The sequence below is a fragment of the Saccopteryx bilineata genome, chromosome 3 (genome assembly GCF_036850765.1).
Source record: "Saccopteryx bilineata isolate mSacBil1 chromosome 3, mSacBil1_pri_phased_curated, whole genome shotgun sequence".
Taxonomy (NCBI): Eukaryota; Metazoa; Chordata; class Mammalia; order Chiroptera; family Emballonuridae; genus Saccopteryx; species Saccopteryx bilineata.
In genome coordinates this window covers 245463195-245483918 of record NC_089492.1, presented here as the reverse complement: position 1 = coordinate 245483918, position 20724 = coordinate 245463195, and the positions used below count along the sequence as shown (strand labels likewise).

The window sequence follows — 20724 nt, the reverse complement described above, 5'->3', positions numbered from 1 at the left end:
GAGGGGACGGTGTCATTGTGGTTGTGGAAGTTGCCACCAGGGTGATCAGGGTGGTGGGTGCCCCTACTGTGTCTGGGTTGCCTGAGTTGTGTCACCACCACCATGATGGGAAGCTGGCAGGTGTGGGAATGGCCAGGTTTGCCAGACTGTCATGTCATGGTGCTCCCTGCTTCCTTATGGCAGCTGGCCCTGTGTCTAGGAGCCTAGAGACATCTCTACCGCTGCTATAGACTCTGGTGAGCACGACCACAACCCATGGGAGGGAGTTGGATTCTTGGGTGCTGCTGCTGGCCTCTTACCTTCTGGCAGGCAGTGTTGTGGCCACACCACAACTCCTCCACCACCACTGCATTGACTGGGGGTGCAGGCTCCACCCTGGCAGCTAGAGCAGCCCCCCACTTCGGCCTCCACTGTGCATGCCAATGCACTCATGTGTCTTAGGGTGCTGAGCAGAGGAACCTTTGTTCAGTTATAAATGTCCTACTGGTTGTAGATTCAAGAGGATATACACAGGGGTGTTTCATGCTGCTGTGATGCTGATTTTACTCCCAACCACCAATTTATCTTATAGTTCTATAACTCAGAAATTCAGTGAACTTAGCTGGTGTGTCTGCTTCCAGTCACATAAGACTGAAAATGAAGCATTTGTAGAGCTGGGCTCGGGTGGAGAATCATTTAAGTTGTTGGAAGAATTTAATTTCCTGTTGCTGTGGGACGGAAGTCCCATTTTCTTTCTGGATCTGGGCTCCGGATCCAGAGTAGCACCTGGAGGCCATTATGGTTCTTTGGACCACTGCTCCCTTCATCTTCAAAGCCAGCAACAGGGGTCTCATGGTTCAGATGTCCGCTGCCTCTCCTTCCACTACATATCTGAGTGGCTGACTCTTCTGGTTTTAAGGGCTTACACAATTGAATAGGGCTCACCTGGATAATCTATTTAAACTGGAACATAACATATGTGCAGGTACGGTGCTGGGGCATGCTACTGCGGAGGCTGAAACTCTGCTTACACAGCCATCGAGCAGGAAGGGCAGGCCTAGAGGGTCTCGGGTAGCAATGGAAGTTTATACTAATGGCTGCTGAGAAGAGAGAACAAGCAGTGCTGATGTGATCCCAGGTTCAAATGATAACGGTGACAGTCCGTATTTATATACCTAAAAGCAACATTTTGAAAAACGTTATACTTTAGTCCTCATTTAATGACACATGCAAGTCAAGATCTGTAAGTACAGATTTTAATTTGTTTTTCTAAATTTAGAATAAGGAATTTGTATTTTATTAGTGAAAACGTTTTTTTCCTTTATTTTCTAATTTCCATGGGTAGGGGATGCTTATTGTGGGACATTTGAAAAGTACAGGAACTTTGAAGCTGAAAAGGAATTATCCTAAAATCATTCAGGGTTGTTACCCAGAAACAACCACTTTTTAGGAATTTGTCATTATATATTCATTCTTTTTTCTCTTCCTAGTCTTCCCCTAGAATGTTTAAAAGTTCTGAAGGTATACAGGAGAGGATCTGGTCCATGGCATGGAGTGCCGTCCTGGGAGACCAAGTGTTGCGCAGAAGTACCCACAGGAGGAAGGGGAGGTCTTGTTGTGGCAGGTGACTCGGCTGAGAAGTGAATCTGTGTGGGCCCGTGTTCACCTCCGGTGGGGTCAAGTACCTTTGGATGTTTTTATCTGACAGAATGTTATCTTTACTGGTATGTGTCCATGCAAAATCACCATATTTCCCCATGTATAAGACACAGCTTAATTTTGGGGCCCAAAATCTGAAAAAAAAAATGTATCACATAATGTTACTGAACTCGTTTTATTCATCATAAAATTCATACAACTCCTCATCAATGTCAAAACTCCCATCTGTTAGCTTGTCCTCATCTGTCTGATGACAAATCACTGTCTTCAACAGTGAGTGCAAAAACAAGCATGAAAAAGTGGGAAATGCAAGTAAAAGAACTTATAACCACTGTATAAGATACACCCAGTTTTTAGACCCCAAATTTATTTTTAAATGGTGTGTCTTATATATGGGGAAATACGGTAAAAGTAGAGACTCAGTCTTTCCATTGAAACTTTTGCTAAGATTAGCGTTCTAGGAGACAGATGATACCACTGACGTCTTAGTTATAATGTTCACATTAGAGAATCTTGCCAATCAATAGTGTGAGAAATTTCAGTGGTAAAAGGATGGAAGAAATGTGGCTGAAAGTAAAATAAGACAATCACGTTGAGTATAGATAGAAGCCTTTATTGTTCCTAAAAATATAGTCCATGTCAACAAGTAGTAACTGGTTAGTTTTGTTTATACTTTAAAAACATAGAAAAATGTTGTTTTAAGAGTTTATTAAATCTATATAAAACTTGTATCCCAGCAATTTTTTTCAAGTCTTAAGATTTGAATTTCAAAACATCTTCCAACTTCAGAAAAGGCCAGGCACTGAAATTAGCAACATTTGTGCAGTATTGTGTGTTAAGGATTTTTAGGACACTTTTATTTGTGTTACTACATTACAGCCTGACAACAACCCCATGAAGTAGATGGGTGAGTGTTATTAGCCCTCTTTTACTGATGAGACAATTGAGACTCAGAGGCGAGTCCCAGATGGAACGTGTAGGGGACAAACTCATCTCAGTTGAAATTTAGTCCCATTGCCATGGTAGGTTTAAAATACCTCATGTTTTGGTCAGGTGGCAGGAGTGATAGAAGGTTTATGATTCTCGTTTTTACAGGATTATTGCACGACAGATCTCTCCTCAGCACAGCCCTACCCTCGCTCTTACCTCCTGCACACAAGCCGCACTTACCCTGCTCTCGGCAGGCGCAACCTCCACACCGGCTGTTCCCGTCTGGCCTGACTGCCCCGCCTCTCAGTAGGTGAATTTAATTCAGGGGGGGCCAAGCAGAAATACAGTCTCACTTTTGGTTCCATCCTCAATCTCAGCTCCCCAAAAGGAAATCTTGGAGTCATTCTCTGATTCTTTCTCTCTCCTCTAATCAGTCACCGAGACTGATTCTGTTCTGTTTCCTGACCTCCGTGATCTCTCTGATGGGGCTCCTGCCCTATGTTTTTACTGAGGCTGTCTTATCCTCAAATGCTCTTTTGCCTAGAATATTGCAAAAACAACTGCTACATCACTCGTATTGTTGTAAATTTTTCTCTCTCTAAACATCTGTCATCGCTTTCCGGCTTGAGACCTTTGAGTCAGAACTCTTGTCACGTTCTAGCCCCAGCGTACCCCACGCCAGCTCTTGCCTATTCCCACCAGACACGGGGCACCCTAGTCCCCTTCCATTTCTTCCCAGCCAGCAGAGAGCATGGCTTTCCATCGCTGTGCCTTGTCTAACAAGTATACTTGTGACTCAGGACCGAGCTGCAGCGCCATCTTATCTATAAAACCTTTCTTAATCTTCTAGGCATTGCATTCATATCTATTTCCCTCTGTAAACTCTACAATACTTTCCATTCTTATCTTCTAGAATAAGCTTGGCCTTTATTGACAAGTGCCATTTGGAAATTGAAAAAGAAAAAAAGCTAAAAGCCTAAGAAATAATCTCACAGTATAAAGGATGAGGCCACAGAATAAATTTACCACTTGAAGGCCAGACTCACCCTGCTTAACAGACAGTATAAATCATTTAAAATATAGTGTTATTTACAGCTCAGCCTATTTTTCTTTCACATATAAATGAAAATATATATGAATTCTATTATTTGAATAGGTGTTCAAGCATAGACAAAATAATAATAAGTATTACTTATTTTGGGCAACAGGACATTTTAAACCAATACAGCATGCATATATATATATATATATATATATATATATATATATATATGTTAAAGTGATGTTGGGAGAACTTATGAATAAATTTTCAGTATACTCTTCCCAAAGAAACCAATTTTAAGCAGCATTTTTAGTCTGATTTTGTTTTTGTGATAAAGCAGAACACGTATACCTTTTTTTTTTTTTCAAGACTGAGCTGTAATTATTTCAAGGTTATACTTTGAGTATTTAAAAGATCTTGGTCACACTGTTTTTTTTTTCAGAATTAAATTATGCCCAACCTAAATGTACAACATCTTTTAGAAATTACAAATGCTCGTGTACTAATATTAGACGCGCGCTAACCATCTGTACAGCTGACTAGGTAGTGCCATAAGGCATGCTTTCTAACTTTGGATGTAGCTCATTAAATTAGTGCTGAAATGCTAGCACATGGTTTCACAGTCTCTGAGCCAGCAGTGGAGTTGATTCTGAAATAGACCTGGAAAGATAGCCTTTAGGAGTAAAACCAACTAAGTGTGGAGGATTTGTTTTTGTTTTCTCCTAAATTCCTATCAGAGTTTCCACAGATTCTACCATCTCATTCTGACCATGAACTGAAACTAACATGAGCAGGACTGATGTCTTAGAACTAGTCCACTTGTGCATCCATACATTTGATCTTGATCTTCCTAAGGTGACCAACCTTGATGCCTAAGAAAAAATTAAAAAACATATTTTGAAATATAGACCAGTGGCATAATGAACAGGAGATTTATGGGGAATTTTGTATCCAGTTTAATAATTTTATGCTCTTTTAAAATGTTTATAATTATTCTCTGGAGAGAAGTTTGATGACATACTCAAGAGATACAATAATAAAGTCTCTTCCGAAGTAACCCTTATAGAAAGAGCACACTGCATATCTAATTTTTAGTGTTTTTTTTTCCTGAGTATAAATAAATTCAGTAGTATTTCCTTGAGCCTAATGTACATGGCAATGTGTTGAGTATTTAGAATTCATGATTTGAAGTATAAAATCTAACCACTCACTTGAAATTTAGATGTTCAATGAGCACATATCCATCTAGAGAAACAAAAATCATTAAGAGTTATATAGATAATGCTTTGAGAATTTCTGAAACAGTATAGTTTTATGGGAATTAAGCCAATGACTTACATTTGCCTTCAGAATTGCGACATACCACTAGATTTCCCTCTGTGGTATCAATGACTTCCAGTTCTTCTCCACGGGTTATTGGCAAGTCAAATATTCCATTTCTGGAGTTACTGGAACATGCCACTGCGGTGTTGATGACAGTAATCTCTTTGTCATACTAAAATGAGAAGTTCCTAATCAGATTAGGGTCATATAGATTTCATGTTTTCATTGTAATAAAATTAATGGAGGACATAATATAGTAACCTCAAAGTGCTAGATATTAGTAAATAATATCTAATTTTTTAGATAGAATAGAAAACAGCAAGCTATTTCATGAAAGTAAAGTTGTTTAAGGAAATAATTGTGAAATGCTACAATCTTATATTTGCTTGGTATGATCCTATTTTCAAAGTGTCTTCACATCCATTATCTAATGGTACTAGAATGAATCTGGTGAATGAGAAGGCTGTAACATGGGTATTCATTAAGTACTAGCTTCCAGTAATAAAGTTACCACCAATCCCAGGAAAGGAGAAGTTAAAAAGGGGTGTGTGTTGTGGGGGGGGGAGAAAACCCTCTTAAAGTTTATAATGTTCTTACATAACTAGTGCTTCTAGGTGGAACTCTCTCCACCCCACCCCTTCCTCTCTGTGGTAGCTATAGCACACATTTTAAAGGAGTAGGAATGGGTGTGTGGGCATTCCCACTCTCCTTTTGTGGTCAAAGACAGTCATTTGTGAAAGGGGAAAAAAAAGAGCAATTCAGTGTCTGCCATCAGGGGAGGGTTTTTTTTGTTTGAAACTAACCTGCCCACATATTTATAGGTACATCACCTTCTGATTAATGAAATCCCTTGACTGAAAAATAACATAGTTCCAGAATATGTAGTTTATATTTACAGATGTCAACTTTACCAAATTGGGGTGGCCAGACACCTCCCTTTGCTTAGTCTTCAGTGACAAATATTTATTGTGATTGGGTGTGCCTCCTTCCACGCTCAGAAGTGTCCCGGATTTGGCTGATGGATTATAAGATCATCCTCTACCAAGTGGGGTCTGAGCCACAAGATAGATTTGTCTTACAAAGTAATAGCTTCCTAATTGATTCCTTACCCTTTCTAGACTGTTGTTCACAGTGACTACACAGTGATTTCTTAGAATGAAAATTAGATTTGGTCACCTTCCTTTTCAGAGTTCTAAAAACTCTTCATTGCTCTCAGGACAAGATCCACATTTCTCAGCCTGACATTCGAGGTCCTCTGCAGACTGTCACTCCCCACACCCTCATTCTTATCCATGTTATTGAAACATCAGGCTATATCAGGGGTCGGGAACCTTTTTGGCTGAGAGAGCCATGAACATCACATATTTTAAAATGTAATTCCGTGAGAGCCATACAATGACCCTTGCACGTTATGCATTATCCAATAAAAATTTGGTGTTGTCCCGGAGGACAGCTGTGATTGGCTCCAGCCACCCGCAACCATGAACATGAGCGGTAGGAAATGAATGGATTGTAATACATGAGAATGTTTTATATTTTTAACGTTATTATTTTTTTTTATTAAAGATTTGTCTGTGAGCCAGATGCAGCCATCAAAAGAGCCACATCTAGAGCCCTGGCCAGTTGGCTTGGCGGTAGAGCATCGGCCTGGTGTGCAGGGGTCCCGGGTTCGATTCCCGGCCAGGGCACACAGGAGAGGCGCCCATCTGCTTCTCCACCCCTCCCCCTCTCCTTCCTCTCTGTCTCTCTCTTCCCCTCCCCCAGCCAAGGCTCCATTGGAGCAAAGATGGCCCGGGCGCTGGGGATGGCTCTGTGGCCTCTGCCTCAGGCGCTAGAATGGCTCTGGATGCAACAGAGCAACGCCCCAGAGGGGCAGAGCGTCGCCCCCTTGTGGGCATGCCGGGTGGATCCCGGTCAGGCGCATGCGGGAGTCTGTCTGACTGCCTCCCTGTTTCCAGCTTCGGAAAAAAAAAAAAAAAAAAGAGCCACATCTGGCTCACAAGCCATAGGTTCTTGACCCCTGGGCTATAATATGACAATCCTGAATATACCACCTACCTGTCATAGTTTAATGCCATTGCTCATGCCTAGAATGCCTTTTATTTTTCTCTTAACCACCTTGCCTGATGAATGCTATGTATAATTTATAGTTTCAATTGCGTGTTGTATATAATTGTTATAGCATTATAATAAACATTTTGTATTATAAAATGAAAGTGAAAGACAGTTTTATTGATGCTTTCACTTTCCATGCCTGGCACAAACATACCCAATGTTTTGTGATTTGAGCTAAATAAAAGTTATTGAAACGACATACTTTTTCTAATGGGATATCAAAGAAACACTCCACAGGCAATAAGGAGAAATGGAATTTCTGCCCCATACGGGGCAGTCCAAAGACAGTGGGGGAGAAAAGCACTGGGTGCAATGTCTGGGTCTTTTCATCAAGAAGTTGTGCCTGACCTGTGGTGGCTCAGTGGATAAATCGTCGACCTGGAAATGCTGAGGTCGCCGGTTCGAAATCCTGGGCTTGCCTGGTCAAGGCACATATGGGAGTTGATGCTTCCAGCTCCTCCCCCCTTCTCTCTCTCTGTCTCTCTCTCCCTCTCTGTCTCTCTCTCCCTCTCTCTCTCCTCTCTAAAAATGAATAAATAAAATAAAAATTTAAAAGAAGTTGTTACACTGTTGTTTTTCAACTAGTCAAGTAGCATCAGAGTTTGCAGTAGACAATTTCATCCCACACTTTAATAGTATGAAATTATCAACTGAAAACCTAATGTGTTTCTGTGACATGAAGAGCTATATGTGCCATATTAAGAAGCCCAAACTTTATCCATTTGGAAATGCGGAATTTTTGAAAGATTATAGGCAGAGAAGTAACTTGGACAAATTTTATGAGCAGGATGCATACTCAATCCAATGTCTGGCACATGGGTGGTGTTTAATATGTATGTCTCTTAATAAGTTCTTGTTTTGACAGTATGTAAACTCAGAGGGGAGGATAGTCTGACTTAGTTGGAATTCTGGAAGAATGTTCCATGAGATCCTAATGACAGGATAAGAGATCAAGGAGCATCAGATGCTTCACTTATTTATCTATTCATTTCTTTTGTTTAGTGATTCATTCATTCACTGAATGTTTTATGTTTTATGTTGGGAGCTAATTTGAGAGGAAAATCTCAAAAGGGACTCAAGGTTTAGTTTCAAGTGTGCATGCATGCACACACAGGTTGTAATGCGATCAACTGGTTCTAACTGTACTTACAGGTATGTGTATAATAGATTTTTTTTTCCTGAAGTTGGAAATGGGGAGGCAGTCAGACAGACTCCTGCATGCGCCCAACCGGGATCCACCCAGCATGCCCACCAGGGGGCGATGCTCTGCCCATCTGGGGCATTGCTCTGTTGCAACCAGAGCCATTCTAGCACCTGAGGCAGAGGCCACAGAGCCATCCTCAGTGCCTGGGCCAACTTTGCTGCAATGGAGCCTTGGCTGCAGGAGGGGAAGAGAGAGACAGAGAGGAAGGAGAGGGGGAGGGGTGGAGAAGCAGATGGGCGCTTCTCCTGTGTGCCCTGGCCAGGAATTGAACCTGGGACTCCTGCACGCCAGGCCAATGCTCTACCACTGAGCCAACTGGCCAGGGCCAGGTATGTGTATAATAGATTTTTAAAGTGTGCTGAGGGAGTAACTTTGCCTGAAGGAGTTGGGGAACAGTGGGTGATGTTTGAACTGTGCAACTTAGGAGTTTTCCCAGGCATAGCAAATAGCATATACAAAGGCAGGGTAATACAGAAATGCATCAGGAAAAAATAAAAATACCAGCTTTTTAGTCAAAAACCATGACTTAATCCCAGGGAGGCAGAGGTACAACACACAGAATCTTTCAAAACAGAAGTTTCTTGCCTTTCATATTGTTGATTTTTACCTACAGGGCAGAACTTACCTCAAATCTTTCTCTGAAAAGGTTTTCTCTTTCCAGTCTCTTCTTTTCCAAGTTTTGCTTCTTGATTCTAAAGAAATTCCTAGGCGATAAACTGGCAAGAAAAATGCAGGTAGGGTTAACTGTACTACAACAAAACTCTTATGCTTCCAAACCTATAAAGTCATCCTATTTTAGGATAAATTTAGGTATAATTTCTTTGTGTATATAATTTTTATCACACACACACATTTCTACTACAGCATATTGTCAAAACAGCTGAACAGAGTAATACCAGTTCTTTTCCACTACAATTAAAAACCACTTTTTTGACAGCAAGATAACTGGAAATAACATCTAATTAGTTAAACAATTTAAACAAAAAACCGCTTTGAATCAGATTTACAAGTATAATTAAGAAAGAAAAACTTAAGGAGAGTTATAAATTGTCCCATTCACCCTCAGATTATTTAATGGAAACCAGTAAGAGTGAGTGAATGGTCACATCTTGTGGGTTTTCAAACCTAACTGGGGAATCAAAAGTCTCTGCAACAAAAAACTGTCCAGTTTGCTGAATGATTTTAGAGAAGACAGAATTAAAAAAATAAAGCAAGACGTCACAAAATACACGACTCAAGTTTCAGGGTATAAAAGTGGAAGTCTCGACAGCAGAAGCTGATTGTGCTCATAATTTATACTTCCTTTTCCTCCACCCCGCCCTTCCATGGGGGGGGGGGCACTGCATTTTAGTGCTTTTATGTATTTATGTATTGACAGAGGGAAACAGGTCAACAAGTCCTGTCACTTTTACTCAGAAGTATCACCTATATCTGTTTCATTCCGTGCAAGATGAGTCTCTGCCCTATTTTAGACTATGGCTACCTTCCTCTTGTCTTTCCTTCTGTGATTCCACCTATATACCGGCGACCAGTCATCTTTCTAAAATTTAATTGACCGTGTCATTCTCTTACATAAAACCTTCTTATCTTTCCACGGCCTAGAAGATAAAGTCCTATTCCGAGGGTCTACAGGGTATGTGATAATGTGGCCACTCTGCCTTTCCAGCTGCCCCTTCCCATCGACATGCAGAGTCTGTGGGCATGGAACATCTTACAAGGTGGGCTACCATCCCCATGGCTTTATACCTGTCATACCCTTCCCCGGTGTCTCTAAAAACATATCACCTTAGACTACTAAAGGGATAATGAAAGGACTGTTCTGATATAGAAAGCATTTCTTATTGGTAGAATGAATGACGGTAGAAACCATTCAAAAAGAAATCAGGAGCCCATAAAAATTGATCCATCAATCTGCAGGAGTCAAGATAGCCTCAGTATATTGCATTTGTAAATTTACCACATTTTCACATTTACTCCATTGAGAATAAAAGTAAACTATTACAGCAGTTTGTTGTAAGAATTAAAAAAAGAAAAACCACTAGAAAAATCTTTCCTAAAAAGACTTATGTGTAGTCATTAAAATACTGAAAAGCATTTTTTTTTAGGGGGTTAGGCAGTGGACAGTAAAAAATTCTGTTATTTCCTCTTTGAATTCTGTTTTGCTATGCTATGCAAAGGTATGTGGTTTAAAATGGGAAGTGCTTCCTAGTCTGTGAATAGATCTTTCCAACCTGGGAAAAATAAATTACATCAAGTCTGAACCCAAAGAAAATAAACATAAGGGGAAGGTCATTGCATACCATCCTCTGAGTTTAAATTTGGTAGAGACTAATGTCTTATTTCTTTCGGGGTGTCCCTGCAGGACCTTTCTAGACAGGTTTTCCAAAGCAGACAGACCACACAGTGTTCCCAGCTTAATGACTATTTAGACGAGGATTTCCTGAAGACGCTGGTTCGAAAGTGTACCTGGGGTCTGCCCCATGTCCTAACAACTGAGGGGAGTGGGAGCACTGAACACCAAGCAACCACCTGGGACAGTAAAAACATCACCTCCCCCAACAGCCAAATGCGAACTTGAACAACATGAGTGAGGGTTAGATTCTGAGTTGATAAAATATTTTGTAATTTTAACATGAACATAGGCATAACTGGAATTACATTGTATTTTAGGGAAATCAGTCTTACTATATGATACCTACTCTTATTTAAGTTCAAACTGGTATGTTATTTAAGGTTTGTCTTACAGGAGAGTAGTGCTTTCAGCCTGAAAGAAGACTGGAAACGTCATGGTTTGGTCAGGGCTGGCTTGAACTCTTTCCCCGCTCCCTATTCACCAAAAGCAGGGATGACAGTGAAGAGGACACACGAGTGTGGCTCTATGTTCCCGCATCCTGTGTCTCTTCTGATCTTCTCGCTGAACTAGAATTTAGGTGTTGCAATTCTCATTTTGTAGGTGAAGAGCCGAAAATCAAATCTGCTGACTTGCCAAAGTTTACGCAGCTGGTGAGAGGTATCAACGGCAGCAAGTGAGCTGTAATGTAGGGCACCTGTGTACTTACCTCTCTGATTCTTCAGCACTTTTCTCTTTTTTCTCCTTTGTTTTAAAAAACTTGGACTTCCACTTTTTTACTTTATCTTCATTTCTGAGGAGAAAAACATTTTTTGGGGGGGCAAGTAAATTAAGATTGAATGGAAATAGTTATGGAATCATCAGTGCTCTCTGGACAAGTATGTTTTAAAAACATATTTGAAAATCATCGAGAAGTATACTTTGATAATCTATGGCAAGACCAGATAGTACATATTTTAGGCTTGGCAAGGCATAACATCTCTATGGTAACCACTTAACACCGCTGTTGTGACTATATTTACAAAAACAAGTGGCCGGCCATATTTAGTCCCAAGACCATCTAGTGTTGACCCCTGATCTGTAGCAATCCAAATTTGAAACCAGAAGCAAAAACATCAATCTGTAATACAAACTTGAAACCAGAAGCAAAAACATCAATCATATTATCAATATGATTATTATATCATACTTTCTATCTTTTTCTGAGCTTCATTTTCTTTCCCTTTAAAACATGAATAATAATATTAATCTCCACTATGAGAAAAAACTAGTCAACTGGTGTTCAGCATTTGTAGAAAAGGATTCAGGGAGGGGAGAGGAAGAACTAATACTTTTTCTGCAACTCTGTGTCAAGTCTTTGTGCTTTCGCATATGTTAATTGATTTGTTTTTTCACAATAAGCACTTTTTTAAAGTAGTCATTCATACAGTTTTACAAAGGAGGAAATAGAGAATCAGAGAAATATCTTGGTCACAGAAATGCTGGCTTTGCACCCCCAGGGCCTTTGACTCCAAAGTCTATGGTCTTTTACCATGCTTTTGCTTCAAAACATTTCTTTGCTTGGTATGACGCAGTTACCAATATGTCCATCATTGATATGAGCAAAACAGGACCCTATTCCATCAACCATCTGTCTGTCTCTGGTGTCTGCATAACTGAACACTTAACAAACTCTTCATTGAGTAAATTATAACCACAGGATAGTATGTCACAGGAATTTTTGAGATTTTTCAGAGATATTATGTTCCCATTCCCTTCAGATTATGGTCACAGATGTCCAACAGAATGTCAAAGACCCAGCATTTATGAAGATGCAGCTTAGATATGTTTTTAAAGAAGCCCCCAGGTCTGGTCGAGCGATCTCCAATCCCTCTCTTTTCTCAATGTCTGCTGCCTTTGGAGTCTAGAACGTAGAGCTCAGCAATTACTGCTTATAAACTATCTAATGGTCGCTCACTTTCTCTCTTCGCTTTAGGTTCTCAGAAGATGGGATCCAACAACATATTCCAAAGTGTCCCATCAGCTTGGCACAATGCCAGGCACGCAGTGAGCGTTCCGTGAGCACCGGTGGGTGGGCTTGTCTGGAAGAAGCTACAGCTGTGAGGGCAGGGAATGGGCAAGGCCAATGCCTACTTCAAAGCTTATTTCCTGATTATAAAGCAATACAGTCTGAGTATTTAAAAACTGGAAGCAGAAGTAGAGAAGAGACAAAATAAGCATAATCAGGTCTCTCAAGACATCTGAGTTTCCTTCTAAATATTTCTCAAGTCCTTTTAAAAACTGAATTGAAATTATACTATACATACCATTTTTCCATTCTACTACTTTTTCAGTTGTCACAGTGCAAATATTCCTCCATTAAAATATTTTCATGTTTATGTTGACTACTATACTTATTAAAGCACTTACTGTTTGAGTGGTTTTAAATATCTCATTTTTATAAATAACCCTGAGACAGATATTTATGTTTTCTTTGTTTGTTTTACTAGAGCAAGTTATTGAAGTAAAATTACTGGGTTAAGTAAAGGGTCTAGGTATTTTAATTAATTAATTAACTATTTTAATTCAGTAAGAGAAGAGGAGGCATAGAGACAGACTTCCTCATGAGCCTGGACAGGGACCCACCAAGCAAGCCCACTAGAGGGTGATGCTCTGCTCATCTGGGGCATTGCTCCATTGCTCAGCAACTGAACTCTTATTGCCTGATGGCGATGGAGCCATCCTCAGTGGCCGGGGCCAACTCGCTCCAATCGAGCCATGGCTGCAGGAGGAAAGAAAGAGAGAGAAGCAAGAAGGGGAGGGGTGGAGAAGCAGATGGGTGCTTCTTCTGTGTGCCCTGACTGGAAATCAAACCCAGGACTTCCACACATTGGGCCGATGCTCTAATGTTGAGCCAACCAGCCAGGGCCGGGTCAGGGCATCTTAGATACACATTGCCAAATTAATCTTTCAGAAAGATCATATCATACCAATTTATACCCTTGCTAACCATGTAAACATCACAATCAAGTCTGCCTCTTTGTCAACTTATTTTTGCTTTTCTAGGGATCTAGTTGGAGACCTTAATGAATTTGGCAGGGTAAGGATTGTTATTACATCACAGGTTAAGAAAATAAGGTTCAGAGAAGATGACGTAACACACGTCCCACTGATATCAGGTTGTAGAAGCTGTTCCAGTGTCTTTTGCAAGATTCTCCCTTCCTTCTCTTGCTGACTCACTAGGACCGTGATGGTGAACCTATGAACCGTGTGTCAGCACTGACACGTGTAGCCATTTTTGATGACATGTGGCCGCATACCAGAGAAGTATGGGCCGCATGCTGAGAAGGACGTTTCATCCTCAGCTCCTGCACGGCCAGGTGCAGTAGCCGAGGATAAAACCTTTGCTGTAGTGTAGACACTCTGTGCCGGAGGTCTGTAGGCCAAAACAACAGAACTCTGACACAGAGCGTCTAGTTCTGGGACTTCTGGTTAGGCCATTTTTCTCGAAGTGACACAACATCCGAGTTATGCTTGATTTTTGGGCGAATTTTGACACACCAAGCTCAAGAGATTGCCCATCACTACCCTAGGAGATATTCTAATGAACAAAAGGAAATGAAACACAAAGCCAAGGTTTAGATTATCTAGCACCAGTTTCATCCAGAACGGTTTGGGCTATTCCTCAGTCCAATCCCTACCAAGACATGACATGAAACTAGCCAAGCTTAGAAGAACTCAAATACCATCTCCCCCCCCCCCTTCTCATTTCAAATTCTGCTACTTGCCATCAGTGTTCTACCTGCCACAGATACCTTTAATAATTGGTTCTTCTAAGGCCAAAAAAAAAGATTTCCTTTATCACATGAAAATCAGATTTTGATAGGGTAAGTGATTTGGTAAATATTTGTTTATGAAGTGTTTCTCATGTACCTACCATGTCTTAGGCGCTATATTAGGAGCTGTATAATGGAGAGGAAGGTATGGTTTCAGTATACAACTAAATGGAACAACTAAGTGGAATGGCAAGCTGATGATCCCCTCTCTGTCTCTTCCTTCTCCTCTTGTTCTCTCTCTCTTCCCCTCTCTCTCTCAAATCAATGGAAAACTTAAAAAAACAAAAAAGGAAGATATGGTTTCTACCAGAGGAATTCACAATTTAATAACATCTACTTAAATTCTCTGAACTAACGTCTCCATTCCTTTAACCACCCTAGAAGACATTTTGGTCACCTTTCACCTGAGTGATTGTAATGACATTCTAACATTTGTTCTACTGCAGACTTTCTCCACAGCAGCCTGCAAAGGGGCTGGGTTACTCTTCCTGAAGCACAGCTCTGATTAGATTGTCCTCTTGCTCAGAGTTCTGGACTTACTTACTTGGCAGTACAGGGCAGAAGGATATTCAAAAAGGGTCCTCCAAATTCAAAACTACTCAATCCTGGATAAAAGTCTTTTGTCTTATTTTGCCTTAACAAATTGTCACACTTGACAAGAAGAATAAGAACTACTCATAGTACTCTAATAGCCACCACCAAGTCAGCTGAGACCAGACAGAGAGTAGTATGCAAGCACAAAAGGCAAGTCTGTCCTGAGGAAAATGCTAGCATCAGCACCATAACATTTCAGAAGACGGAAATTTATGTCAAGGACAAGGTAGGAGATAAGATGGATTGTCACACTGAATTTTTTTTAAGAGCCAAATTTATATGAGAGACAATGAATGTGAATATGGAAAACAAAATTAAAAAATAAAAAATGTTTACTAGAGAAATACTAACTAAAAGATCAGTAGGTAAGGATCAAAAATGTTTACTAGAGAAATACTAACTAAGATCAGTAGGTATTATATTTCCCCATGTATAAGATATACATTTTGTTTAAAAAATTTAGGGACTAGGCCCTGGCTGGTTGGCTTAGTGGTAGAGCGTCAACCCGGTATGTGGAAGTTCCAGGTTTGATTCTCAGTCAGGGCACCCAGGAGAAGCACCCATCAGCTTCTCCATTCTTCCCCCTCTCCTTCCTTTCTGTCTCTCTCGTCCCCTCCTGCAGCCAAGGCTCCATTGGAGCAAAATTGGCCTGGGCGCTGAGGATGGCTTCATGACCTCCACCTCAGGTGCTAGAATGGCTCCCGACACAATGAAGCAACAATCCAGATGGGCAGAGCATCGCCCCCTGGTGGGCATGCCAGGTGGATCCCGGTCATGCACATGCGAGAATCTGTCTGACTGCCTCCCCACTTCTAACGTCGGAAAAATAACAAATATAAATAAATAAATAAAAATTTAGGGTCTAAAAACTGGGTGCGTCTTATACAGTGGTTGTAGAAGTGTGGCATTTCCAATGCCATAGATAGAACTGAGGATGAGGCAATATATGAAGGCAGTGATTGGTCATTAGACACAGATGAGGATAAGCTAATGGATGGGAGTTTTGACAGTGATGAGGAGTTGTATGAATTTTATGATGAATAAAACTTGAGTTCAATAACTTTATGTAATACATTTTTTTTTTCAAATTTCAGGTCCCAAAATTAAGGTGCATCTTATACATGGAAACATCTTATACATGGGGAAATATGGTATTTAATATTGGGCAAATTACACTTTAAGACAGAGAATCACTAGGCTATAGAGCACACTGTAGTACATAAGTAAAGAGAATGGACTGGGCATCCAATTGCTTGGGTTTGAATTCTGGTTCTAACACTAGCTGTGTGAGCTTAGACAAGTAACTTAATCTTTGTGCCTCAGTCTCTCTTCTATAAAATTTATATAATAACAGCATCTACCTCATAGGGTTGTTGTGAGATTGCATGAGTTAATACATATTAAATATATGAAACAGTGACTGAGTAAAAGTATGTAAGTATTTTTGTTAATAGTATTAGGGATAGAGATGGCTGTAACAGAATGAAGAAACATTCAATTCACTAGAATAAATTCTGTACGCAACTAATAATATATAAAGCAACAAATGATAGAACTTTTGGAAGAAACTGACAAGTCTATCATCTTTGTGCAAGATTTCAGCCAATTTCTTTTAAATGTTGACGGATCAAGCATTTAAAAATTCATGAATCAGTAGAAGATTTTAATGAGAATGAACACACTCTTGATTTAAAGGACATAAATTGATCCTTGTATCAAAATATTAGAGAAGTAAAAAAACAAACAAGAGGGCATAGATTTCTTTTTTTTTTTTTTTTTTTTTTTTTTTTTTTTTTCATTTTTCTGAAGCTGGAAACAGGGAGAGACAGTCAGACAGACTCCCGCATGCGCCCGACCGGGATCCACCCGGCACGCCCACCAGGGGCGGTGCTCTGCCCCCCAGGGGGCGATGCTCTGCCCATCCTGGGCGTCGCCATATTGCGACCAGAGCCACTCTAGCGCCTGAGGCAGAGGCCACAGAGCCATGCCCAGCGCCCGGGTCATCTTTGCTCCAATGGAGCCTTGGCTGCGGGAGGGGAAGAGAGAGACAGAGAGGAAAGCGCGGCGGAGGGGTGGAGAAGCAAATGGGCGCTTCTCCTATGTGCCCTGGCCGGGAATCGAACCCGGGTCCTCCGCACGCTAGGCCGACGCTCTACCGCTGAGCCAACCGGCCAGGGCGAGGGCATAGATTTCTAAAATACACATGGAACGTCTATAAAAACTGACCATGACTAGGTATAAATCATGTGTCAGAACATGTAAAAGTACTGATATCAACTACTTCCTCAGCATACTAATAGCTGGTCAGCTACTGTCTCAGATCACAATGCTCAAAATAGAAATGACAGTGGAATGGGGTAGAGAACTTGAAATATAGATCCTCAGATGTATGGAAACTTGGTATGACAAAGATGGTACTGTAGATCAATGGGAACAATAGGGACCACTCAATCATGCTAGGATATCTACTCATGGATGAAAATCTAATTAGATCTCTACTTCCCTAGGAATACAAAAATCCATTCTAGTTAGGTCTAAGGTTTAAGTGTAAAAGGCAAAACTAACAGTTTTAGAAGGAAATATGGGAGAACATTATAGAACCTTGGGATAAAGATTTCTTTAAAAGATAATGCAACAATCATAAAATCTCTTGTTAACTGAGTGAACAAATTAAGTTTTGGTGTATGGTCACATGATATAGATTAGAAAGCCACCATCCCTACCTCAAGGAGTTTCCATTGAGAGAAGAAGCAAGAAATAAGACCACTGCAACCATGGTAAAGGTTCTGATAAAGAAGGGGTAGCTCACCCAAACAGGTAAGGTCAGAGAGGGTTTCCTGGAGAAAGTAAAAACTGAATTCGGTTGTAAATGAGGGATAAAATAAATAACCAGACAAAAAGTATGGCTAAGTGTGATAGGAAGCACCAGACTTCTTTTTTTCTTGAATTCTTACCTCCTCACAGAGGTCTCCTCATCTACTCTAAAATGACTACCAGTCTTCTCCCACAACACATACCTTAGGCCCACTCTTTCAAAATATCCAACCAAATTCCAATGTGAAATTACAGTCTATATTTTTAAAATTTATCTTTCTTCAATCAGTTAGGAATAGAAATTATACCTGTTTTCACTGCTGTATATTCAGCACCTAGTATGGTGCCTAACACACAGTACATGGTCATTAAATATTTGTTGACTGAGTTGATGAAGTTGGAACAAATGTGATGCTTTAGAAATGCTGGACAGCTTGTTAAGTTCAAGAGACTCCAAGTAGTATAGTGTGGGTGGAACACAGGCGTGGTAGGTGAGCAGGAAGTTCAGGTGAGGCTGAGAGCGTGCCAGGGGCTGGATCATTATTGAATTTTATGTTTTCCTAAGCAGTCTGGATTTCATTCTGAGAGTGTCTGACAACCACTACAGATTTTAAAGCTGGTGAATGGTTGGTTTTGAGACACAATCACATTTGCACTTCAGAAAGTTTAGGGAATAAACTGAGGCAGAGGCGAGGTGGCCATTCAGAGAGTTGTTGCGATAATCTAGATAAAAAAACAGTGAGAGCCTGCATTGTGGCTGTGCAGGGGGGATGCAGTAGCAGGAGCGTTTTGAGAGTTATTGGAACAGAAGAGGGTGCAAGGCAGGAGAGGAGGCGTTAAGGATAATGCCTAGGGTTTTGGTTTGGGCAACTGTGTGTTTATTTAAAAAGTCACCAATATAGAGATTAAAAGAGAGAGACCATATTTGGATGGGGAGGGTTGAGGCTATAAGTTATTACAGAATTCTAAATTTCAAATAGAATAGTTGGCCCTGGCTGGTTGGCTCAGTAGTTGAGCACTGGCTTGGCATATGGATGTTCTGGGTTCAATTCCTGGTCAGGGCACACAGAAGAAGCGGCCATCTGCTTCTCCACCCCTACCCTTCTCCCTTCCCTCTCTATCTCTCTCTTCCCCTCCTGGAGCCATGGCTTAGTTGGAGCAAGTTGGCGCCAGGTGCTGATGATGGCTCTATGACCTTGTCTTAGGTGCTAAAAATAGATTGGTTGCTGAGCTACAGAGTAATGGCCCCAGATGGGCAGAGCATTGCCTGGTAGGGGGCTTGCTGGGTGGACCCTGATCAGGGCATATGTGGGAGTCTGTCATTCTGCCTCCCTGCTTCTCACTTAAGAAAAGAAAAAAAAAGAACAAATAAAATTAGCTGGCTTGTTAGAGTGAAGCAGAGAAATCCAATTTCAAAATGTAAATTCTGATATGACTGCCATAATGATTATTACTAAAGGCCTAGATGTGGATGAGATCTTTCAAGAACATATAAAGAAAGAATGGAAGATAGCTGATACAGGAAACATAAGGACCACATAATTTTGAAAGAGAGGAAGGGTAGAATTAGAGCTCACATGTACACACACACAACCAAAAACAAACAGGAGGAGCAACGGCCAAAGATGAGAAATAAGAAATAATGATAACATGGAAACCTGAGGGAAAGTTAGTCTTTTTTTTTCTTTAAAGGATGGCAGAGTCAACTGTTCAAGGTATAATTGTGAAGCCAAGAAAATTAAGTACTTAAAGGCACGTCCTGGATTTAACAAAGACAGTATTAGTGATCTTACGAAAAATTAGTTCACTGGTAGGACGGTGACAGAAGCTAAAGTACAGTGAGCTTGAAAAGATGAGCAGAGAGGAGAGCTATATTTTTGGCCATTTGGTTGAGAGGAGAAGGACAGATAAGTAGATGGAGAGGGGAAATCAAGTTTTGAAATGCTTTCTTTTTTTGATGTTATCATTATTTACTCTTTGAGAACAGAGATTTTGTCACATAGTGCTTGCTAACTTCCATGCGGCCGTGTCCATAGGAGGTTATGAAATAAGTGTTGCATTGAGATAAGTTTTAAGTCTCTAGAGTCAAAGATAAGAAACAGATTCAAAAGCTTTAGTGACTTTTGAATCACCTACCACTGTTAGATCATCTACATTTATTTATTGTCTTTCCTTTTTGGTGGAGGTGGTGGAGGTGGAGGTGGAGGAGGTGGAGGTGGAGGAGGAGGTGGAGGTGGAGGTGGAGGAGGAGGTGGAGGAGGAGTAGGAGGTGGAGGTGGAGGTGGAGGTGGAGGTGGAGGAGGAGGTGGAGGTGGAGGTGGAGGTGGAGGAGGAGGTGGAGGAGGAGGTGGAGGAGGAGGAGGAGGAGGAGGAAGAGGTGGAGGTGGAGGTGGAGGTGGAGGTGGAGGTGGAGGTGGAGGTGGAGGTGGAGGTGGAGGTGGAGGTGGAGGAGGAGGTGGAGGTGGAAAAGGTGGAGGTGGAGGAGGAGGTGGAGGTGGAGGAGGAGGTGGAGGTAGAAAAGGTGGAGGTGGAGGAGGAGGTGGAGGTGGAGGAGGAGGTGGAGGTGGAGGTGGAGGTGGAGGAGGAGGTGGAGGTGGAAAAGGAGGTGGAGGAGGAGGAGGTGGAGGAGGAGGTGGAGGTGGAGGTGGAGGTGGAGGTGGAGAAGGTGGAGGTGGAGGTGGAGGTGGAGGAGGAGGTGGAGGAGGAGGTGGAGGTGGAGGTGGAAGTGGAGGTGGAGGAGGAGGTGGAGGTGGAGGTGGAGGAGGTGGAGGTGGAGGTGGAGGTGGAGGAGGAGGTGGAGGTGGAGGAGGAGGTGGAGGTGGAGGTGGAGGTGGAGGTGGAGGTGGAGGTGGAGGTGGAGGAGGAGGAGGAGGTGGAGGTGGAGGTGGAGGAGGTGGAG

At 41.4% G+C, this 20724-nt stretch overlaps 1 protein-coding gene across 3 annotated transcripts in view; it reads right to left on the bottom strand.

The window, feature by feature from the left end:
• Positions 1–3829: 3829 nt before the first annotated feature.
• FYB2 (FYN binding protein 2) overlaps positions 3830–20724 on the bottom strand; it is a 122294-nt gene continuing 105399 nt past the window's right edge. For 2 of the 3 annotated variants that reach the window (XM_066269080.1, XM_066269081.1), the window contains exons 16-20: positions 11312–11395; positions 8878–8968; positions 4949–5105; positions 4822–4855; positions 3830–4482 (exon numbers count right to left, since the gene is read on the bottom strand). In XM_066269080.1, coding sequence (XP_066125177.1) covers positions 4461–4482; positions 4822–4855; positions 4949–5105; positions 8878–8968; positions 11312–11395 — 388 coding nt within the window. In that variant the 3' untranslated portion in view covers positions 3830–4460. Of the gene's footprint in view, positions 4483–4821; positions 4856–4948; positions 5122–8877; positions 8969–11311; positions 11396–20724 lie in introns of those variants that run through there. The other variant, XM_066269082.1, reaches the window with a different exon arrangement.